This window comes from Choloepus didactylus, chromosome 9 (assembly GCF_015220235.1).
Source record: "Choloepus didactylus isolate mChoDid1 chromosome 9, mChoDid1.pri, whole genome shotgun sequence".
Classification (NCBI taxonomy): domain Eukaryota; kingdom Metazoa; phylum Chordata; class Mammalia; order Pilosa; family Megalonychidae; genus Choloepus; species Choloepus didactylus.
Genome location: NC_051315.1, coordinates 16,300,887 through 16,325,723, shown reverse-complemented (window position 1 = coordinate 16,325,723; position 24,837 = coordinate 16,300,887). Strand labels below are relative to the sequence as shown.

General features: G+C 39.3%; 1 protein-coding gene across 1 annotated transcript; it reads left to right on the top strand.

Annotated features, from left to right (window-relative positions):
- DDX18 (DEAD-box helicase 18) lies at positions 1–21,109 on the top strand. The gene is made up of 14 exons (XM_037850090.1): positions 1–168; positions 1,674–1,961; positions 4,211–4,354; positions 7,232–7,367; positions 7,541–7,641; positions 7,737–7,936; positions 8,032–8,146; positions 10,647–10,786; positions 11,629–11,790; positions 12,154–12,306; positions 16,647–16,760; positions 17,677–17,733; positions 18,130–18,307; positions 19,410–21,109. Exons 1-14 carry the CDS (start codon positions 84–86, stop codon positions 19,550–19,552), a joined length of 2,016 nt encoding a protein of 671 aa, XP_037706018.1. The 5' UTR covers positions 1–83; the 3' UTR covers positions 19,553–21,109.
- Positions 21,110–24,837: the final 3,728 nt, after the last annotated feature.

Here is a 24,837-nt window from a genome sequence, read left to right as displayed (position 1 = left end):
TGCGGCCCGGAAGGAAGTAACATCAGCCCCGAATGTGCCGGAATCCTGCTGCACCGCTGCGGTGAAGGCGCCCCGGCGACATCATGTCTCACTTACCGATGAAACTGCTGCGCAGAAAGATCGACAAGCGGAACCTAAAGTTGCGGCAGCGAAACCTAAAGCTACAGGGTGAGATACGCTGAATCTTGCGGCTTGAGCCGCTGAGGAGACTCGCGTGGGCCTTGGCGCGGCGGCCGGGGGACGGCAAGGCGGGGGGAGTGACTTGGAACAAGCTGTTGGGGAGTCGACGCGGCTCGAATGGGGCTCGGGCATTTCCCCAAGAGCACATGTAGTTGTTGAGAGTGAAAAGACAGCGTCAGGTCGGGTGCCGTGGTGATGCCGATTCCCTGCGTGGCCCTAGATCTGCCTGTGACCTTTCTGAACATCAGTTATTCCTTCCGGGAATAGGGTCGGAGGCCTCCGAATTCCATTCCAGGCCGCCGGCAAGACTTCACAACTAGGCCGGCCTTGTCCACTTCCACCCTTCCCATTCTGACTCCCCACTTGCTTCCCTCCCCACCGCATTGCTAGCGTGGTGGGGTTTTGTGGTTATGTCATCTCCACGCACCTTGCTTGCACATCGTCCGTATTTCTTACACCGCCTTCCCCTACTTACACCACTGTCTCTCTGGACTCCTGCAGCACTTGTGATTTTTAGCCCTGTATGTGTTTTCTGAACACATCCAACGCAAAGCCTCTCGTTCTTTATCTTACCTCACACCCACACCTAGCTTATAAATTCCTTAAGAGCTTCTACATAGTTGTGTCTTTCCTAAAGATGTAAATGAAAAGGATTTTATATGAGTGTCAACTTTCTTGCCTACCTCGTTTGTGATCCCAACTTCCTGACAGCCGGCCAGAGATTTTGAAGTAATTGTGTTAATCTTTTCTGTTCCAGATAAGATAGAGGGCAATGTTGGAGGCATAACTCCTCACCATAATTGGTTTTCAGCAGAGATTAATAGATTGAAAGAAATCCTAGAGCAAGCAACTGGTTTGGGGGGTTTTGGACTATGTTTTTTTGGTTCCTTGTGTTTCCAGTTTACTATAGAACAGTACAGTGTATAGATAACAATTTGAATAAAAGATGGTGTTACATTTTATCTTTTGCTATATATAAATAGGGAAATTTTTGATAACACATTCTCAGGCCTTTGTATATAATAAATATTAGGACAAATAAGTGGTTTCATCAACTGGATTCTCAATTCACTGTCATCCAGGAAAGTTGGGGTTGAATATTTTGAACTTACATCTGTACGAGAAGCAGTGTTTGTGTGAATAAGATGTAAATGTCTTTCTGTATATCACTCATATGTTTATCAAAAACGAAACATTAAAATTTTGAACTGCCCTTGACTGACGCCATCCATTTCAATGTTTGACCTCATTGAAGTTTTCCTGTCCCAGACTCTTTATCCTTAAGGATAGAGATGTGTTTTTTTGAAGGTAAGAAATTAAAAGAAAAAAGTTTCCCCTTTTCAGCATTTTTCCTTAAAGGAATCTTCCTGTGCTAGAACATCATAAAATGACCAGTAGAAAAAAAAAAGCTGTGGAATTTCTCATTTGGGATTCCAGTGTTTCTAAATAAACCTTCCCTTCTATGTCATAACTTATGTTCTCTTTTCAAACAGGGGCCTCAGATGTGAGCCTATCAGAGACCCAAAATGGAGATGTGTCTGAAGAAATTGTGGAAGCTGGAAAAGTTAAAAAGTCCCTAAAACAGTCTATGAATGTGGGCTTGTCAGAAGCCCAAAATGGAGACATGGCTAATGAAACAATAAAAAACATTAAAGTTAAAAAATCCCCAAAGAAGTCTACTGTATTAACCAATGGTGAAGCAGCAACACAGTCACCCAATTCAGAATCAAAAAAGAAAAAGAAGAAGAAGAAGAGAAAAATTGTAGAAAATGCTGGGCCTGGTAGGTACTTGAACTTTAGCCATTCAAAAAACTTTTCACAGTTATCACTCCACCTTCCCTCTGTTATTGTTAGTGTATGTTTGTGGCACACAGGAATCCCCTATTCTCATCAGGACACCAGAAATTAGTCTTGTAGCTGAAGGAAACATTTTATTGGTGGAGAGGGGAGCATTTTAACTTTTTTAAAAATGTTGAGCAATATGTCATGCTTTTTCATTCTCTTACAACCTGGAAAAGTCTCACACTTAGAATTCTAGAAGTTTGCTTTTCTCTTTGGCAGATAGCTGGGCTTTTTAGAACGTATTGTGACATGGTATTTTAGGTTACCTGTTTGCAAACAGATGTATGGAATTACTGACACTAAAGAAATGTGGGCTGACAATAGAATATTATCTTCCTTGGCCTGTAAGTATCAAGAGACTTGACATTAATGACTCTCAATTTACTTCTTTTTTACCCTGTTCGTTCCCTTTTCCTACCATAAATCCCCCACCCTTCGAAAGGAGGCATAGTGATAATTTGATTTGTGAAGTGTATAAAATTGCAGTTAAGCAAGCAACTCCTTAATAAATTTAACATTAGTTTCTAAATGAGTAAAATGGTCAGAATGAAGTGGGGGGTGGAGAGGACTATTTGTTTGAAGATGTTTGGATTTGAATAAACTCAAGTGAAAGACTAGCCATTTTGCTTGAGATGAGAACAAGCCAAGTTTCAGAGGTAGTCTCGAACAGGAATCAGCGAACTGTCTTGGCCTTCCACCTATTTTTCTAAATGAAATTTTCTTGGATCACAGCTGTGCTCATTCATTTACTCCATCTTTATGGCTGCATTCACCTCTACGACAGCAGAGTTGAGTAGTTTCGACAAAGACTGTATGGTCTGGAGAGCCTAACACATTTGCCATCTGGCCCATTACAGTAAAAGTTTACTGACCCCTGGGTTAGACTATCCTAATTATCTATCTTATCTGAAATAAAGGTTTCATTTAGAAAAGGGCTTTAAACTTTTCCAAATATTTACTGCTGCCTGCATATTGCCTACAAACTAACCAATTTCCAGATCATAAGAAATTGTTTAAAGAGAAAGCGAAATAAGATGGAGAAAAGCGTGAGGATCAAGAATTCCAGTTTTGATTTATACTGAGTGCAATCTTATTAATGCCTTGTTCTGAGGATGCCTGAGGAAGTGACATTATTTCTACTCAAGCACTCAATCATGGGGCTAGGAGATTTAATTCTATTTGGTAAACTTTAAGAACTAAAGAAAAGTGAAGTGATAAGCCATGAAGACTAGCTCAATATCCAGGGCTTTTGAACATGTGGGTCCTGCGAACTGACCATTTCTCAGAAGGGAGGCACTAGGGCACAGGGCAGAAGCTAGTCCTGGGTTGTGAAGAGCCCTGAGTTCTGATCTAGTTTGGTTCTATTCTAACTAGTATCACTAACTGCCACAAATGTCTGTAAAAGCCCAGCATGTTGGTTAACCCATTTGATCCAGAATGGAATGTTTAAAAGAGTAATGGGAGGTGCAGTTGGAATGCAGGCTCAGGATGACGGTGTGAAAGTTCTGAATGTAGAAGCTAGGAAGTCTTACCTTTCCCTCCCCCTTACCAGTTACAACCAAGAAACAGTCTGCGTTGTATCACCCAGCTGAGTAGATTGTTGCCCTTGCTTTATTGTCTATCTCTAACAACATGAAGAGCCTTTGATTTTTCTGTTCTTTTCATGCTGAAGAGTTCTTACTGCTTTTGGGTTTTTTTCTTTCATCTTTAAAACAAAAGTAGCTTTTATAGAAAATTTACATTTAAGGGACATGGTAGAAAAAAAAAATCACTGCTTGTAATGGGTTTTAAAAAACAGAACTGTTATAGTAAATCACATGAATTTGGTTTTTTTCAGTGAAGGGTATAGAACTTGATATAGTTAGTATCCTTAAATTGTTAGTTGAACTTGTAAAAAATTTCTTGGTCACTTAATAAGATAATATAATACGTTAAGAAGACTAAAAAATAAATTTTTGGCAAATCTGTATTTACTCTGGGTTTTTTTTAACTAAACCATATCTTCTTCACAGATTAAAGTTTAGTCTTTGAAAAAAGAGAAATTTTTAACAAATTAAAACTGAATATGTTTTAAGCTTTTGACCAGGAATTCATAAGTCTTTTTGCATCACAAATGTTTTATCTTGTGATCACATTTGGTATTTTTATTTAAGAAAACATTTGGGGGTTTTGTCCTTTAAAACCAAAGATGCAAAAAAAGCAAAAACCGAAGATAAAGTGGAATCTGAAGAAGAAGGTGCTGGAGCTCCTAAAGAAACAGAAAATAACGTGAAGCAGCCAGATGATGATGACAATGACAATGAAGTGCCCACGTTGCCCCTGGGACTGACAGGTAACTTCCAGAAAGATTTCCAGATACACTTTTTTTAAATGTCAAGTTTCCCTGGGATTTGGAGGTTCAGCTATGACTTTTTGTTTACCTGGAAAAAGTAATCGTCGACAAGATATGTTTTCATGTCTTCTGCTGCTCTTTCTCTTTATCTTCTACTTCTTAGTACCTTAGTTCTTGTTTCTTTCCTGTTTTTCCCCTTTTCTCCAGTCCTAACACTAAAAGTTTTATATGCACACCATCACCTTTTAGGGTTCTTTATTCCTTTGGCTTGTCGTCTTCTAAAGCTTATTCCATGGTGTAGTGGGGATATCATCAGCCCAAAAATGGAGACCAGAGGTTTGATACTGGCTCAGTTACTAATAACAAAGGAAGGATGAAAGTTAACATTATCGAGGAACTTGCTCCAAGTTGACCTCCTTAGAATGTTGTTTCTTTACCTCTAAAATGAAGAGTTTGGACTAGTATCAATTGCTCTTAACTAGGAGTATATCAAAGTTGCTTGAGTTGTTTATTTGATTTAGTTTTTTTTTTTTTGTTAAAATGTCAAGGCCCACCTATGATGCTTGTCGCTGCAAGGAGAGGCTAAACTTGCTTATACTTGTGCCTACGAGTCTCCCCCTGAGTGCCTCTTTGTTGCTCAGATGTGGCTTCTCTCTCTAACTAAGCCACCTCGGCAGGTGATGTCGCTGCCCTCCCCACTACATGGGACCTGACTCCCGGAGGTGTGAATCTCCCTGGCAACTCACGATACGACTCCCAGGGATGAATCTGGACCCAGCATTGTGGGATTGAGAACATCTTCTTGACCAAAAAAGGGATGCAAAATGAGACGAAATAAAGCTTCAGTGGCTGAGAGATTTCAGATGGAGTCGAGAGGTCACTCTGCTGGACATTCTTACGCACTATATAGATAACACTTTCTAGGTTTTAATATATTGGAATAGCTAGAAGTAAATACCTGGAATTACCAAACTCCAACCCAGCAGCCTTGATTCTTGAAGACAATTGTAAAACAGTGTAGCTTACAAGGGGTGACAATGTGGTTGTGAAACCTTGTGGATCACACTCCCTTTATCCAGTGTATGAATGGATGAGGAGAAAAATGGGGACAAAACCTAAATAAAAAATAGGGTGAGATGGGAGGAATGATTTGGGTGTTCTTTTTTATTTTTATTTTTTATTCTTATTCTTACTCTTTCTGGTGTAGGGAAAATGTTCAAAAATAGATGGGGGTCAGGGTTGTAAATCTCCCTGGCAATGCAGAATATGACTCCTGGGGATGAATGTGGACCCGGCATCGTGGGACTGAGAGTATCTTCTTGACCAAAAGGGGGATGCAAAATGAGACGAAATAGTTTCAGTGGCTGAGAGATTTCAAATGGAGTCGAGAGGTCACTCTGGTGGACATTCTTATGCACTATATAGATATCACCTCTTAGGTTTTAATGTATTGGAATAGCTAGAAGTAAATACCCGAAACTACCAAACTCCAACCCAGCAGTCTGGACTCCTGAAGACAATTATATAATAATGTAGATTACAAGGGGTGACAGTGTGATTGTGAAGACCTTGTGGATCACACCCCCTTTATGTAGTGTATGGATGAGTAGAAAAATGGGGATAAAAACTAAAGGACAAATGGGGTGGGATGGGATGATTTGGGTGTTCTTTTTTCACTTTTATTTTTTATTCTTGTTCTGGTTCTTTCTGATGTAAGGAAAATGTTCAGAGAGAGATTGTGGTGATGAACGCATAACTGTTATCATACTGTGGACAGTGGATTGTATAGCATGGATGATTGTATGGTGTGTGAATGTATTTCAATAAAACTGAATATAATAAAAAAAAAAAAAAAGAAAAGAAAATAGATGGGGGTGATGAATGTACTGTGAACAGTTGATTGTACACCGTAGGTGATTGTATGGTATGTGAATATATCTCAATAAAACTGAATTTTAAAAAATTAAAAAAAAAAAGACTATCGGCCTAGCTAAATAAATAGACAGATGGATTAATAGATAAAGAGATGGATATAGATACAATAATACAGCAAATGTATCAAAATGTTAAAATTGGTGGATCGGCATATCAAGGGGCAGAATAGAATGTTGGAGTTCTCTGTATGGGTTTTGTGTTATTTTTGCAACTGTCCCATAAGTTTGAAATTTTTTCAAAATAAAAAGTTTACAAAGAAGGAAAAAAAAAAGTTGCGGCCCAACCCCAGACCTGCCAAATCAGGATCACAAAAGTTGTGGCAGTGGGTCTCGACCAGGGCAGTATTGTCCTCCAGTAGCGTAATCAGGTCATTTGGTTTGCCCAGGACTTCTCCAGTTTTAGAATCCTCAGTCCCAGTTAAATGGTCAGAGTTGGTCACCGTACCCCTCAGAGACATTTTGACAATGTCTGGAGACACTTTGGGTTGTTCTAACTGGGGAGGGTGCTACTAGCATGTGGGGGCTAGAGGTCTACAAGGTATAGGACAGCCCTGACAACAAAGAATTATCTGGTCCAAAATGTCACTAGTGCCAAGGTTGGAAAACTCAGGGTCATGGCCTGGCTTTATGAGGAGTGGGTAGTTTTGTAGCCAAACCCTTCTAAAGCACCCCTGCACTATTTGATATGTTTTTATTATACTGAATGTTTTCGTTTTGTATATCTGATTTCGTAAATATTTCATTTCTGTCTGAACACCACCACCACCACCCCCTCCCCTTTTTGGCACTTTCTCTTCATTGAAGTCCTTTGACCATACTTTGCCATTTCTTATTCTTTTCATTACAATATAGGCTGTGAATTTTAAATCACACAGCTATCGGCAGTGGAAGAATTTGAAATATATGAGATAAATTTGCTAATGATGAATGATTTTCTTTGTAGGAGCTTTTGAGGATACTTCATTTGCATCCCTAACTAACCTCGTCAATGAAAACACTCTAAGGGCGATAAAAGAAATGGGCTTTACGAACATGACTGAAATTCAACATAAAAGTGTCAGACCACTTCTGGAAGGCAGGTATGATTATTAAACACTGATGGCTTGGACATTGGTAGCCCTGCTTTTGAGTGTTAGTAGACTGAAAAAATTGGTTTGCATTATGTGTTGGGTCACATATCCACCCTGCTTTAAAGGTTTTAAGTTCATTACTAATGTTTGGTGTCTTTCTTCCTTACCTTTTTAATATTTAGAGATCTTCTAGCAGCTGCGAAGACAGGCAGTGGCAAAACCCTGGCATTTCTCATCCCTGCTATTGAACTCATTGTTAAGTTAAAATTCATGCCCAGGAATGGTAAGCTTTTGAACTGTTACTGCCCTGATCTCATCAGAAGTTTATAGTGATTGTTATGAATTCATGATAACAATATATGATATTTTACTTCTTAGGAACAGGAGTCCTTATTCTCTCACCTACTAGGGAGCTGGCCATGCAGACATTTGGTGTGCTTAAGGAGCTAATGACCCACCACGTCCACACATATGGGTTGATAATGGGGGGCAGTAACAGATCTGCTGAAGCACAGAAACTTGTTAATGGGATCAACATCATCGTGGCCACGCCAGGTCGACTCCTGGACCATATGCAAGTAAGACAGCACTGTGATGTGGTGCCTGTCATGTATTCTTATGTGAAATAGAAACTTGGCAACTAACAGTTTTTCTTTGTCCTTTGTCTTGTTAGAATACCCCAGGGTTTATGTATAAAAACCTACAGTGTCTTGTTATTGATGAGGCTGATCGTATCTTGGATGTTGGGTTTGAAGAGGAATTAAAGCAAATTATTAAACTTCTGCCAGGTAAGTATATGGAATCAGCATGTGGTTTGCAGAGTACTTGTTGGAGTCAGGTGAGGGTTGTTCCTATAGGAAAACTATCATATCGACACCAGAATTTTAATCTTAGCCAAGTGGAGTAGTTGTGCCAGTCAGCCTTAATAGTTTGCGATGTAAACATCAGACTCACTGAAAACCTAGTATAGCGGTGTTGCTGTTTTAGAGATTACAGTGCAAGTTGAACAGTCTTAACACCTCTTGCTCTTCTCCCACCATCTGACTTATTCTTAACCACTTCTGTCATCCCCAGGTAGCCATAACTTGTTGCCTTCTATGTTCTATTTGAGGTGTACATACCTTGGTCATAGAACTTGCAACATTATAAACTGCTTATATTTGTTATAAGACCTTGTTTTCATTCTTGATATGGTTTGTTTGGGAGTGTTCTTTAAATAGCTTTAATGGTTTTTTAACAGCGTTATTGAGGTATAATTGATATAATAAAATGTGGTATCTAAAAGGTACAGTTTGATACATTTTAACATGTTTATACCGGTGAAACCATCACCACTGTTAAGATATAAAGATATCCATCACTCTTAAAAAGTTTCTCCTGCCCCTCTGTAATCCTTTCCTCCTATCCCTTCTCACATGTACCCTCATTTTAGGTAACTTGATCATTCTGTCAGTATAGATTAATTTGCATTTTCTTGAGATTTATATAAATGGAATCATATAGTAAATACTCCTTTTTTGTCTGGCTTTTTCACTCAGCAAATTATCTTGAGATTAATCCATGCTATTGCAGGTATCAGTAGTTCTTTCCATCTTATTCCTCAGTAACTGTTATGTGGATATAGTACAGTTTGTTAATTCTTCACCTGTTATGATATGCATTTGTGTTTACAGTTTTAGGCTGTTACAGATGCTCTGAACATGTACAAGTCTTTGTGTAGTCATGAAGTTGTACAATTTTACATTCCCATCAGCAGTGTGAGAATTGTGGTTCCATCACCTACTGGCCAGCACTCAGTGTGGTTGGTCTTTTAACTTAAGCCGTTCTTCTTCTTATTAAGTCTTGAAATTAGGTGGTGTTAGCCCCCAACATTTTTTTTTCAGAGGTGTTTTGGCTATTCTAGTCCTTCATGTTTCCATATAAATTTTGGAATCAGCTTGTCAATTTGTATCCAAAAAAAAAAAAACCTGCGATTTTGATATATCTCCCAAATTATTACGTTTTTAATCCTCACTTGGGAGTTTTCATTGCACAGGTCTTTCACATCTTGTACCAGATTTATCCCTAAGTATTTCATATTACTGAAGCTACTGCAAATCATACTGTTTTTATATTTCAATTTCTAGTTACTTACCACTGGTATGTAGGTATACAATTGGTTTTTGTATGTTGCTCTTGTATCCAGCAATATAGAAATTTCTGAAGTCTCATGGCTTGTTCAGAATGACCCTCAAGATGACTCTTGCCTTTTTGTAGCTTTCATTTGTTTTTGACATAGACGATCAGGTCATCAACAAATAAAGACAGTATTACTTTGCTGTCCTAGAAGCGTTTCTTTTTCTTGCCTAATTGCACTGGCCAGAATCTCCAGTAGTACAATGTTGAATAGAAATTGTGAGAGCAGATGAGCAGACGTCCTTGTCTTATGCCTGGTATTGGGTGTGGGGGAAAGAAGCATTTGGTCTTTCACCATTAAGAATGACATTAGCTGTGAGTTTTTTGTAGATGCCCTTTATCAAGTTGAGAATGTTCCCTTGTTTTCTTAGTTTGCTAGGAGTATTTATCAGGAATGGATGTTTTATTTTGTCAAATGCATCTTCTGGGTCTATTGAGATGATCAAATGGGTTTTTCTTTTTTAGTTTGTTAATAAGGTGAATTACAGCAATTGCTTTTCAAATGTTAAACCAGCCCTGCATTTCTGGAATAAACTTGATTTGACCACAGTGCATTCATTATCCTTTTTATATTACTGTTGGATTCAGTTGCTAATTGTTTAGAAATTTTTGCATCTATCCTTGAGTGTTTGATCTATAGTTTTCTTGTAACATCTTTGACAGATTTTGATATCAGGATAATGTTTGCCTAAAGAAAGAGTTAGGAAGTGAACCTTTCTCTTTGGTTTCCTAGAAAGTTTCTATAAAATTGGTATTGCTTCTTCCTTAAATGTTTGGTGAATTCCTCAGTGAAACCATTTGGGCTTGGCGTTTTTTTTTACGTTAAGGTTTGAACTACAATTTCTTTTATATATAAGGTTATTCAGGTTTTCTCTTTCTTTTTCAATAATCTTTAGAAGCTATCATTGAAGGAATTTGTTCATTTCATCTGAGTTGTCAGATTTATAGACATAAAGTTGTTCATGATATTCCCTTATTACCCTTTTTAATATCTGTAGATTCTGTAGTGATACCACATCTCCCACTCCTGATATTTCTCCTTAGGATATAGTTGTGAAGATATTGTAAAGAGTCTCTGAAAAGTTAGATTAATTTGATGTGTGCCTGTTTTAGTACGCAGACAGACCATGCTCTTTTCTGCCACACAAACTCGAAAAGTTGAAGACCTGGCAAGAATTTCTTTGAAAAAGGAGCCATTGTATGTTGGTGTTGATGATGATAAAACTAATGCAACAGTGGATGGGCTTGAGCAGGTAGTTTTTATCAGTATCTTAAATTTTAAGGATCTTATTTGGTATTTCCTTTTAATTGGAGGATCATCCAGCAAATAAATGGGTTAATGAGCTTTTAATTCAAATACAGCGAACTTGCGTATTGGTTCTCTGACCCTCCAGGTATAAAGTACCATGAAATCTGAATAATTGGATTATTTCTCTTTGCTCTGTGTTTTGGTACTGCTTACTACATGGGAGGCATTATTAATCACATTCCAAAAATTTCTTGGACTGTTGATTTTAGCTGTCAAGGAAAATCTTTTGTTGTTTAATAATGTCTTTCACTGAGATGTGCAGTGAGCTGGATACTCTGGCTTCAGAGCATGTAGGTGTGAAAAATGTAGAAAGGAGGTGACAAAGATCCAAACTAGATTGATTAAAAAACAGAACTTCAGGACTTTAGGGTTCTGATGAATTAAATAGTCTTTATAACTGGATTTAGCTTAAAAGCCTTTGGTTGATTGGTCAGTTTTTAAGAATTTATTTACGCAGCTTTGTTGCCTTGTCAGGGCATTCAAACTGATCATTCGAGATCTTGTTCTGGGGGACCTTTTAGAAGGCAGTATTGGTATGCTTTTGGTAACTGCTATCTCTGAAATATGAAAAGTGTTAAATATCCAGTGATTGCAGCCAGTGGAAGAAATCAAGAGTTAAAATTAGCCTTAGTTTAGAAATTATTGTTGAAAGTCTTTGGAGAAGTTATATTAGGAATGTTTTGTTATAATCAAGGCAGCAAATTTGCTATAGGTAAGGCATTACAGTGTATGTGCAATATTTATCTGTGCTCTCAATTTATATCTGTTCATTTGAATAACTTCTAGGGATATGTTGTTTGTCCCTCTGAAAAGAGATTCCTTCTGCTCTTTACATTCCTTAAGAAGAACCGAAAGAAGAAAATGATGGTATTCTTTTCATCCTGTAAATCTGTGAAATACCACTACGAGTTGCTGAACTACATCGATTTGCCTGTCTTGGCCATTCATGTAAGTAATGATGACTTTAAAAAAAATGAAACAAAACAAAAACAGTGTATGCCTATCAAGTTGTATCAATTTGGGGGTTTTAGGTATTGTTCTCTCCTCTAAACTTAATTCTAAGTAGTTTGGTCAACATTGGGTGAACAGGGAGCTCTGATGGGTTTGGAGGGGTGAGGGCCAGAAGGCAGAGTAAGAGACACTGTCCTTCTCGAGGGGCTTACAGTCTAGTTGGGAAATTGGACACGAGAGGCCAGAGAATGCACTAGAAATAAAATAGGTTAACAGCTCCACAGTTAGGAGCTTCTGCATCTAGGCTTCCCAGAAACAGCCTCAAGGTTCCTACTCCAGTAATGTTTTTATTTATTCTAGGGAAAACAGAAGCAAAATAAGCGGACGACCACCTTCTTCCAGTTTTGCAATGCAGATTCAGGGACACTGTTGTGTACAGATGTGGCAGCTCGAGGGCTGGATATTCCTGAAGTTGACTGGATTGTTCAGTATGACCCTCCAGATGACCCTAAGGTAAATGGCCTCCTTGGGACTTCTCAAGAAAGATTCTGCGTGGAGAAGTGCACTTACTCTCCAGGTTCCCTGAGCTACACTATCTATTCTATGGTGGTGCAATATTTCTCTGTTGACGTTAAGTGTTTAAGGCTTCATGGGGCCCAAAGAGGTTTGCAGTGAGGTTTAAGAGGCATCAGTGGGACTTACAGTTAGGAGTGTTATATATCTGGAATGATGATTTTTTTTTTTTTTTAACTTTAAAAAAATGTATATTTTGTTGATTTCTTGTGGTTGTATACAGGATATAATCTGGGGACTCTGAAACCCCTTTTCTGGGTTTTAACAGGTAGCTTAGAACTCATCATCTAATCATTACAGTTTACACCGTTTTTCCATTACTGCATTACCTTAATTTTGTCTACATAGAAGCTTATTTTTCACATTCCTGGAAACAACACACCCTTGCACCGTTGTATTTCTGTGTATTGTTGTAGCATCATCTACAAACTGAGCAGATTTTAGGAGATAGTTTTCTTTATAAATAATTTCTAAAAGCATTCATTTGGTTGGTTTCAGCATTAATCCCTAGGAAACCCCTTTGTTTATTTATCTTTATCTAGAAAATTAACTGTTTATTGAACTCTTATTTCTCTTTCTAATTAAATATTTTGTCTAGGAAAAAAAATTACTTTTTTTTACATTGTTACATGTTTTTTTAAGAATTTGAAGATGATAGATGTAGAAATGCCATTTCAAATACCATTTCCTGTGAAACATGGTGGCCTTTATATTGTCATCTCTGCCTCTGTGACCTAGAGGATCACATAACACAGATAAAATCAGTTTTGACAAAATAACCAAGCTGTTATTGTTCTTTGTTAAATTATTTCAAGTGCTCTACAGGACAGTCAAAAATAGAATTAAAATAAATTTGTTGGACCTATTCTTGCTTTCTATGAAAATCTAAACAGTACAAATAGGAGTAGGTCCCAAATAGTCATTCATCTTTTTCAAGAGATGACATGTAGTTTTTAAAAAATCTAAAATTGCTGTAGACATAGATATCTCTCCAGCAGCTACTTTATTGTTTTTTAAAGAAGTTTTATTCCCACACCATACAGTCTTTCCAAGGTGTACAATCAGTGGCTTTTAGTATTATCACAGAGTTGTGCTTACGTCACCACAATCAATTTTAGAACATTTTCATTACTCCAAAAAGAAAAACCCCATACCCCTTATACCCCTAAGTTATTGACACATAGCATTGGTGTGGTACCTTTGTTACAGTTGATGCAATTTAATATTAATACTATAATATTACTGTAAACTATAGTCTATAATTTGCAGTAGGTTTATTTTTCCCCATATACCACCCTGTGATTAAGACCTTGTAATAGTGACATACATTTGTTCTAGTTTATGGGAGAACATTCTAATAATTTGTACTATTAACCACCTTCACTGTCTACAACAGGTTTCACCATGTTTTACAGTCCCATGTTACATCCTCTAGCTTTCATTGCAGTGATGTTAACAGCCCTAAACGTCCCCTTTTAACAACAGTCACTTAAATGCTTCAGCAATGTTAATTACACTCAAAATAATGTGCTACCATCACCTCCATCCATTTCCAAACATGTGCTTTTTAGCCATTTGTATTTCCTCTTTGGAAAACTGTCTAGTCATGTCTTTTGTCCATATTTTAATTGGGTTGTTTGTCCTTGTATTGTTGAGTTGTAGAATTTCTTTATATACTCTGAATATTAAACCCTTATTGGATATGTGGTTTCCAGATATTTTCTCCATTGAGTAGGCTCCCTTCTCATCTTCTTGACAGTCATTTGAAACACAAAAGTCTTCAATTTTGAGGAGGTCCCATTTATCTACTATTTCTTTTGTTGTTTGTGTTTTGAGTATCTCATCTAAGAAACCACCACCTACCACAAAATCTTGAACATGCTTCCGTACATTTTCTTCTAGGCATTTTATGGTCCTGGCTCTTATATTTAGGTCTTTGACCCATTTTGAGTTAAATTTTGTATTACTGATTTCAACTTTGGATTGGAGTAGAACTGACTAGAATTCAAAAAGGGACAACTTTAGGAGCTAGGTTCACTGGTAAAACGTTCATGTTCTCAAGGATTTCCTAAACAGTAATAATTTTTTCTCAAATAGGAAATGGTGCTGATTTTCTTGTGTTGAACTACCCTTGCATACCTGAAATAAAACCCACTTGATTATGGTGTATAATTCTTTTAATGTGCTATTGGATTGGATTTGAAAGTATTTTGTTGAGGAATTTTGCATCTATATTCATTACAGAAATTGGTCTGTAATTTTCTTTTCTGGTAGTATCTCTATCTGGCTTTGGTATGAGGGTGATGTTGGCTTCATAGACAGAGTTGGGTTGTGTTCCCTCCTCTGCAAGTTTTTGGAAAAGATTGAGCAGGATTGGTTTTAATTGTTCCTGGAATGTTTGGTAGAATTCACCTGTGAAGCCATCTGGTCCTGGGCTTTCCTTTTTGGGAGGTTTTTGATGACTGAGTCAATGTCTTTACTTGTGATTGGTTTGTTGAGGTCTTATTTTTCTTCTACAATCAGAGTAGGTTGTTCGTTTGTTTCTGGGAAATTGTCCATTTCATCTGCGTTGTCTAATTTGTTGGCATATAGTTATGATATTTTTTATTTCTGTGGGGTCATTAGAAATGTCCCCCATCTCAATTCCTGATTTTATTTATTTGCGTCCTCTCTCCTGTTTTTGTCAGTCTAGCTAAGGGTTTGTCAATTTTATTTATCTCAAAGAATCAACTTTTGATTTTGTTGATTCTCTCTGTTGTTTTTTTGTTGTTCTCAATTTCATTTGTTTCTGCTCTATGTTATTTCTTTCCTTCTTGCTTTGGGATTAATTTGCTGTTCTTTTTCTAGTTCCTCCAGATGTGCAGTTAGGTTTTTGATTTTAGCTCTTTCTTCCTTCTTAATTTAGGTGTTTTGGGGCTATACATTTCCCACTCAGCACTATCTTCACAGCATCCCATAAGTTTTTGTATGTTGTCTTCTCATTTTCAATCATCTTGAGATATTTACTGATATCTCTTGCAATTTCTTCTTTGACCCACTGATTGTTTAAGAGTGTGTTGTTTCACATCTATGTATTTGAGAATTTTCTGGTTCTCCTCCTGTTGCCCAGCCAAAACAGGGCCACGGACCCACCCACACTGGGAGTTCAGACCAGTTCCAAAGAACTGGGTCCTTCCGGAAAGCCACCAAAAAGCCTTTCCTGACCTGCCCAGCAGATGGTGCTCTTCGCCAAGAAATCTTTTTGACAGTTTCCTGAAGGTGCCCTTCCCTACACTTTCCTGGCCTGCCCAGCAGATGGTGCTCTTCAGCAGCCTATTCCCCAGAGCCCTAGAAGGCAGGGGTATTTTTAGCTCTCTGGCCGCTCCACCTTTGGCAGGGTTGAATCAGCACCTGTTTGGAACCGGCTAAAGCAGCAGGACCCAGCAATCTAAATTCGCTGGCCAGTAGCTGGGTCAGTACTGGGCTGTGTCCCCCTTTGTTCTTGGGGAGGTGGATTTACTCATCCTCCCAGTCCTCAGCAGCCTGCCAGGCAGGGACCAAGCTGACCTCAGGGTGGGAGGTGGGCACCAGGAGCCTCAGCGATGGAATTACTCACAATTTTTTCATTGTAGTTTCTCTGTCTCTTTATCCCACTCTTCCTTGTATGTTGTACAGTTCTCTCCCGCTCTCCAGAGACCCAGAACAGTTGTTTCAGGCAGTTTCTGCCTGTCCACTGTCTGTTTTTGGAAGGGAAGTGAGCACTGCAACTCCCTATTCCACCATCTTCTTGGAAGTTCCCCACTGTTTTGTTTTGTTTTTTTTAAGAGCAGCAGTTATCAAGCAGAAATAAATTTTCCTGAAAGATATGAATAAGATTCTGTGGTTTATGTAGTAGAATAAGCTTCACTAAGTTGTTTTTCCAACTAACAATGCATTATATATATATAACTTGTCAACTAGCATTCAGACATGTAAAATAACATTCTGAAGATGGCATACTCTTAATAACTCATTTTTTAGGTTCTAGGGTGAATGTGAACATCTTGTCCAGCCATCCTTCAGCCTTTGTCTTTACCCTCTTTCCTCTGGGGGTGGTGTGTGCCAGAGGAAGTGGTAGAAAAGCTTTATGGTGAATGTGGTGAGGGGTCTGTAAGTCAACCCTGTGGGGAAGGGCCCCATCAGGATACAGATGAGCTGACTTCCTCTGTCCATCACCCTGTACATCCTGGAAACACAAACACATTAATAACAGGTCCGTGTGGAATTAATATATTAACTTAGGTTTTCTTTTTGCGCCAAAGGAATATATTCATCGTGTGGGTAGAACAGCCAGAGGCCTAAATGGAAGAGGACATGCCTTGCTCATTTTGCGCCCAGAGGAATTGGGTTTCCTTCGTTATTTGAAGCAGTCCAAGGTAAAGACCTTTGCTTGGAAAATCTTAAGTTGAAAACAGATTGCTCTTAGGTAGGGATTGTTCGCCAGTGCTAATGGCCTTAAGGACCATTTCTAGATGTGTCAGTAGTCTTGAGTCTATGCAGTTCTATTAAAACAGTTGTTACAGTGGATAAGCAGGTGAGATTGTGTGGGGTGCTGGCCCAGGAGGTGTGGACAGAAAGCACTCCCCACATGCCTCGACCCTCAAGTTTTGTGTTGCTCAGCGGTACCCCTGGGTCCTCAGTCTCTCCTCTCCTGTTCTCCACAACCCTCTTTGAAACCTCCTCCACTCCTTTCAAGCTCTCTCATGCCCAGTTGTTTCTACCAACTGCCCCCCCTTCTACATTCTTCTCTGTATCTCTTCCATCCTATTGTCTTTTCCTCCACTCTCATCTGCAGCACTGGGGATCTCCATTCACTCCTACCTCCTCCTCTCTCTCTCCTTTTTTTCACCGACTCTTGTGTCTTACCTTCAGCCTCTCCCTTCCAGTTAGCTTTTTACCATCTCAAGTTTCTGACTGTAAAAAGGTAACTTCACCCCTAAACCCATTCTCCCACCCCTGCCTCCAGGAGGGCCACTGCCTATGGCCTGCCTTTCCTCAGTTTGCCATTTTGGAAAAGCGGTTTATATTTTTCCCAGTTATCTCCCATTCATTCCCCAACCCACCTAAGCTGGCTTTGGCCTCATCCGTTTAATGTCTGCCCCAAGGGAATCTCACAGGCCTGGTCGTCCTTCCCTCCTGCAATACCACATGAGTTCACTGAAACCCCTTCTACCTTGGCTGCATCATTTCCCCCACCATTCATGGGGCACGTTAAACTTTTTTTTTCTTTCATCTAAAAATCTGAATGTTGATCCATTCTAGTTTATTAACCTTCTTACTGTTGTCTTCCAGGTTCCATTAAGTGAGTTTGAGTTTTCTTGGTCCAAAATTTCTGACATCCAGTCTCAGGTATACTCTTTTTGTTGTTGTTGTTTTAATTTTTATTATTTGTTAGTAGGGGGGTAACCAAGTAGTCCCAGCACTGCCTTCATGATGTTTCAGGGGCAGTCTCTGTCCTCTGGGTCTCCCCCTTTCCTAAAAGAGTGTGGTCTGTGTGGTTGTAAAGGGCTCATGCCGTGCCGGCTCCCCTTCCTGGCTCTCTCCCTCGGCTCAGCCCCTGCCCGCTAAGGCCTTGGCACTGTTGTGACTGCAGCGCAGCTTTGTAGTGTTCCAGGGCCTGGAGCCAGTGTACTGGAATCCAAGTCTTTTAGGGGGTGGCTTTGTTCTAGAGCATGTGAAATCTGCATGTTTGGGGCAAATGGCGATTTTTTATTTTATTAAAACTGATGTTTCTTTCCATTCCAGCTTGAGAAATTGATTGAAAAGAACTACTTCCTTCATAAGTCAGCCCAGGAAGCATATAAGTCATACATTCGAGCATATGATTCCCATTCTCTGAAACAAATCTATAACGTCAATAACTTAAATTTGCCTCAGGTTGCTCTGTCTTTCGGTTTCAAGGTGCCTCCTTTTGTTGATCTGAGTATCCTTTTCATTGTTATGAATTCATCCAGGAACTAAGGAGATGGACAGAAGGGCATTTGGGATTAGCAGTTGGGTTATTGTGTGCTCTGTCTGGGATCTGGGGGCTCAGATATTCATCGTGGACCATCACTGATGGTCAGTGTGAGCACAGGATACAGCGATAGCATGGAATAAGCCATGATTCGTTATTGGGGTGGAAGCTACAGGAGGGAGATGATTATGACTTACACCTAAAAGAAGACAATGAGATCTGTGTTAAGGGAGCTCCAGGTAGAGGTGCATTCTGGGCAGAAGCACAGGAGATGAAGCAGCCATCTCAGGTGGTTGCTGAGCTGCACCACACATGGTGCTTGAAGGAGCTGGACTCTGAAGCTGAAGAGAAAGCTCCTTTGTCCTCTTAGAGCCATTGAAGGATATATACAGGTGAGCAGCAAGACTAGCAGAAGAAAACAAAACAAGTTTTGCTCAAGATTAAAAGCGAAGAGAATGCTTCCATTTGCTTCTGTTTTGGTTTATACTTTGTGCTTCTTTATCTTATTTTCAGAAGAAACTGAACCAGCTGATAACAAGTCCTATTCTTTAGTGCTATGACAGTAACTCCTAAGGGGTCTAGAGACCAAATTTGGGGTCACCACCCCCTTGTAGGAATTGAGTATAAATGTCTGTTCTGATGAACACGTATTATGTGAAGGAAAGAGCTGCTACTTCCACCTTGGTTAAGTATTCCTAAATCAATTCCAAACGGATGCAAGTCATTTGTTTTGATACTATAGGTATTTTTAAAATATGTTCCTACAGACTCTTAAGAGTTCCTCTTAACTCTGTATAAGTAATTGTCTTGAATTTCATTGTGTGGAGAAAGTAACTCACAGGACTGTGACACTGAGCTTAAAGACCGTGTCTGCTGATTTTAGTCCACAGTCCTCACCACCCTGCCTAGTTTCCAGAAATGTGCTACATATGTTTATGTTCATGGGTTTTCTCTTTTTCAGGAGTTGTCAGAGTCTAGGGGCAATAGTGTACATGTTGTTTTCTCTGTGTAGACAGGAGATTGGCGTTCATTATCTTCGTACTGCTCGATTTCCTTGACATTCATCTAGATGTGAACAGCAACGACGACAAACGGAAAAAGAGAGGAGGAGGTGGCGGATTCGGCTACCAGAAAGCCAAGAAAATTGAGAAGTCCAAAATCTTCAAAAACATTAGCAAGAAATCATCTGACAGAAGGCAGTTCTCTCACTGAAGACACACCTTCCTTTCATCCTGAATAACTTTGTCCTTAAATGGAGTATTTTCCCTTGCTCTAGCAAATGAACTTACTTCCATGATGTGTACTGATCTAATATGAGTATTAATTAACTTCAGTTGCAAGTACTGAGCACTCTTTATTTCCAGCATATCTCTTTTTTTTTGGGCAGAAAACAGTTCAGTTTTTCTTGATTTCCCAAGGGCAAAGCAAGGGAAATTTTAGTCTTTGTTGTAATGATACAGTATTTTAATTTAAAATCTTTTTTTCCCCAAATTTCACGTCATTGTTGTTAATAGAATTTTTTCTGTACCTTTCTTTCCTGGTGCCTAAAAATTTTTATGCAAAGATGTCTATACTAACTCACTGGAAAAGGCAGGTGAGAGAGGGTGTACTGGGGAGGTGGTAGTAATGCAGAAGATAGTCTTGGTTTATTTTTTGGTTTTGGTTGTTTCTTTGGACTTTCACAGCAGTTCTTGATCCTTTCTGGAAATGCTGCAGTATAAAAAGGCAGAGAGCTTTGGGAAATAACTTGGAAACACTTCAGGTTAAAGGTGGTATCCATTTTTATATACTGTCTGCTATTTGAATAAAGCACTCCTTGCAGTCTTTACAACGGGGGAGAAAATATGGCCTTTTGAGCCTGTTTTATACCAATATAGGTGTATTGTATTGTTCTATATTTGGTAACTTTGCCAAGACCCTTTTTTAAAAAACAATAATTTGAAATTAACATTCAAATTTGTTAATTTCAAGCTAGTTTGGATTATGGTACTTTTGACTTTGTGGAGTAAACAGCAAGATTGGGTATCAGTAGACTCGTAGCAAAGCCATGAAATAGTCATTGCTCTGCAAACATTCATGGTAGTGTCTTTGTGAGAAAAATTACCTCTTTCCAGAATCCATGAAACAAAAATAGATTGGCAATGAATGTTAAAAATGAAGGAAGGTCAGCAAAAACCAGCAAAGTCAGTGGTTTAGTCAGGTGGATTTTCTGTTGTAAGAGTACTTGATTTCTGGTGAGTTTTATGTCCTGTGGTAGTTCTATTTTGTAGCAGTTCAAAACCAAAAGTTGCTAGCGTCATTTTGCTATTATGCCAGGTTATGTTCATAGAGTCCTATGAAACAAGTACACTGAGAGCGACAGGTGTAGGGCACACAGTCTTACACATAGCATTCCAACAGGAAGACAAGAGAGCAGTGTGCCGCATCTGGGCTTGACCACGGGTGCCGGACCTGGCCCTGTCTTCCTGGGGATCAGACACAGGCTGCTGGGCTCCCAGGTCCTGGCTTTTAATAACTTTCCCTCCAGTGGCTTGTTTTGTTTGTTTATTTCAGAAATAATCATGTTTCAAAGAAGATACAAAAGCAAAAGGGCAAATATTTAATCATTGAACAGAACTGAATACTGTTGATATTTGGGTATTTAACTGTACAGTTTTTTCTAGGCATACTGATACTTTCAACTTTTTTTTTAACCTGAAGTTACCCTCTACCCATTACTTTGTAATAACCAACATATTTCTTAATGTGTATTTTCCCATGTCATTAAATAATTACATCAATTTGATATTTTATTACTTGCTTATGTAACCCTTGCTGGGTCTGCTTGGATTTGGGTTCTCAGGTGCCTGCCTGTTTCAGGCTGGCTCTCCTTGTCTCGGCTTGTCTGCTGCCCCTTTGCCATTGTTGGCCCCCGTATGAGTGAGGCAATCTCCAGAGGTTCTGTGAGAAAAGCATGAAAACAAGGTGGCAAGAGTGGCTAGGCTCATTTCAGGTACCTGCGGGGTCCTGCATAAGATTCTAGTGGCAGGACGGTCCAGGCTGGGGGCATCTAGATGTGAGACTTGTTCCATCTGGCCAGAATTCAGACATGGGAGTGAGGGGCAGGTGCCAGTATCAGATACACGGTCAGGGCAGTGCCAGCCACGTGGCTCATTGCCCACGGAGAAGAATCCCTTGGCTCCTGTGCTGAGAGCACACCTGCTGCTGGAAGTCAGAGAAGTGGTTAGTTTGACAGTGTGGCTTCAGCCATGAAGGTTCAGAGGCAGCCTGGGCAGGGGCCAAGCAGATCACTGCATGCAAATAGAAGCCACTGGATCTTCTGGGCTGTGAATGGTGATAAATCATTGCTAGATCTAATTTTTTTAGTCTTAACCAGCCAGTTTAGCATAAGCAAAGCCGAGTTCAAGTACCCAAAAGAGGAACTTATTAATTCATAAATTATGCACTGGTTAAAAACATGCTCTCGAACTGGAATGTCTGGGTCCAGTTCCAGCTGTGCCTCTGACTAACTTCTCTGGGACCATTTCATGTGTAGAGTGAAGAAAGTAATACAATAATACCTACTTCACACAAGATTGTGAAAGTTAGGTGAGTTAACACATGTAAAATGCTTGGGACACGGTGCCTGGCACAAAGCACTCTACGTGTTAGCTAGCTTTGTTATGAGCATTTTAGATGAAAAGTTTGCTGCCAGGCAGCATCAGTACCCCGTCTCATCCCAAATCCTGAGCCAACTTAAGCCTTTGGAGTATAGAAAGGATTTTTGACTATCCGGACTTCGTGGAATTCTGTAGATCAGACTTGGATCTCAGAAACTGGGCCAGTCCTGCAGCACCTTTCCACGGTGGCTGTGCAGATTTGTTTTTAAAGCTACTCTGATTTGTCCTGGGTGTTAGGTAGAGGCAGTAACAATGTGCCCTTGAATAACTAATTCATCATGGATTAAAGGCCTGTTAGTTCCAGGACCTGTGCTAGAGGGTACATAAATGAGGCCTGGCCCACCCTTAGAAAGGCAAAGTCTAGAGAAGGTCCTAAACAATTGTGATATTGTGTTCCAAGTGATGTGATAGATGCAGATATAGAGACTCCACCTATTTCTAGGCCTGGAAATCCTGTACCCTTGGGCTCTGGTGGGCTTTAGCTGATGCAGAAATGACATGGCTCACTCTGCTTACAGATGACAGGCTTCTGTTCGGTGAACTGATTTCCCACAGTTGTACCAGACTGGCTGCATAACAAACAAGGGCTTTTAAAGATGTTGTCCCAAGCCCAGGAGGTTCTGATTCAGTTCACCTTTGGCAGGACAGAGGAATCTATTTATTAAAGCTATCTGGATAATTCTAAGGCACATCTGGTTTGGGATCAACTAGTCTAGAATCCATACACTTATACAGCCTCTTACTGAACCTTTTTTTTTTTGCTCTCATCTTGCCAAGTGAAAATGCCCAGCATAAACAGTGGTTAGTATGTAGTCATCCATAATGGGAGGAAGGCTAGAGAGGAGACGGGCTCAGGCATCCCAGAGGGAAACGGCCATGCTTTTTTTTTTTTTTACTTTTTTTTTTTTTTTTTTAATTCAGTTTTATTAAAATATATTCACAAACCATACAGTCATCCATGGTATACAATCAACTGTTCACAGTATGATCATATAGTTATGCGTTCATCACCACAATCTATTTCTGAACATTTTCCTTACATCAGAAGGAATCAGAATAAGAATAAAAAATAAAAGTGAAAAGAGAATACCCAAACCATCCCCCCATCCCACCCTATTTGTCATTTAGTTTTTACTCCCATTTTTCTACTGATTTTTTTTCAATTTTTTAACTTTGTTTATCAAAGAATTAAAAACAAACAGGCAAACAACAACCAAAAAAACCCCACAACATTTCAAACAAAGCAATTGATTAAGGAAAACAAATAACCTAAAATAACTACTTTGCTTCCAATATGTTCCTACCATACCCCAAGAAAATTAATAAACTATGTCCAAACAGAGGAGTAAGAAAAACAAATAATCTAAAATAACTACATTGCTTCCAACATGTTCCTACCATACCCCAAGAAAATTAACAACCCCTAAGAAAACAAAGGAATAAGAGAAAAAAAAAAACCTAAAATAACTCTATTGCTTCCAACATGATCTTACTATATCCAAGAAAGTTTGCAAACCATAATCATTCCTGAGCATTCCCATACCATTGAGATTACCCTCCATAGTTTATCTGTTCTTATTAGATTATCATTCCCCCTCCACTAATTGGTATCTCTAGGTCCCCTACATTCTACAGTATAAAACATTGTACATTTTTCACAGAATTCACATTAGTGGTAACATACAATATCTCTCTTTTTGTGCCTGGCTTATTTTGCTCAGCATTATGTCTTTTTTTTTTTTTTTTTTTTAATCTTCATTTTATTGAGATATATTCATATACCACGCAGTCATACAAAACAAATCGTACTTTCAATTGTTCACAGTACCATTACATAGTTGTACATTCATCACCCAAATCAATCCCTGACACCTTCATTAGCACACACACAAGAATAACAAGAATAATAATTAGAGTGAAAAAGAGCAATTGAAGTAAAAAAGAACACTGGGTACCTTTGTCTGTTTGTTTCCTTCCCCTATTTTTCTACTCATCCATCCATAAACTAGACAAAGTGGAGTGTGGTCCTTATGGCTTTCCCAATCCCCTTGTCACCCCTCATAAGCTACATTTTTATACAACTGTCTTCGAGATTCATGGGTTCTGGGTTGTAGTTTGATAGTTTCAGGTATCCACCACCAGCTACCCCAATTCTTTAGAACCTAAAAAGCGTTGTCTAAAGTGTGCGTAAGAGTGCCCACCAGAGTGACCTCTCGGCTCCTTTTGTATTCTCTCTGCCACTGAAGCTTATTTCATTTCCTTTCACATCCCCCTTTTGGTCAAGAAGATGTTCTCCGTCCCACGATGCCAGGTCTACATTCCTCCCCGGGAGTCATATTCCATGTTGCCAGGGAGATTCACTCCCCTGGGTGTCTGATCCCACGTAGGGGGGAGGGCAGTGATTTCACCTTTCAAGTTGGCTTAGCTAGAGAGACAGGGCCACATCTGAGCAACAACGAGGCACTCGGGAGGAGGCTCTTAGGCACAACCATAGGGAGGCCTAGCCTCTCCTTTGCAGCAACTGTCTTCCCAAGGGTAAACTCTGTGGTAGAGGGCCCAACCCATCAAACCACCCATCCCCTATGTCTGTGGTCATGTTAGCAACCATGGAGGTGGGGCAGGCGAACACCCCTGCATTCTCCACAGGCTCCTCAACGGGGCACTACATCTTTTTTGTTTCCTTGTTTTGTTTTGTTTTTTTTTAACTTTCCCTTCTTTTTTAAATCAACTGTATGAAAAAAAAGTTAAAAAGAAAACAAACATACAATAAAAGAACATTTCAAAGAGACCATAACAAGGGAGTAAGAAAAAGACAACTAACCTAAGATAACTGCTTAA

Bases quoted from the DNA above. Each gene is read 5' to 3' on its own strand.
- DDX18 (XM_037850090.1), top strand. From the start codon at position 84: ATGTCTCACTTACCGATGAAACTGCTGCGCAGAAAGATCGACAAGCGG. The intron at 7,642-7,736 runs GTAAGCTTTTGA...TTTACTTCTTAG, and splicing joins AAAATTCATGCCCAGGAATG to GAACAGGAGTCCTTATTCTC. The intron at 10,787-11,628 runs GTAGTTTTTATC...AATAACTTCTAG, and splicing joins CAGTGGATGGGCTTGAGCAG to GGATATGTTGTTTGTCCCTC.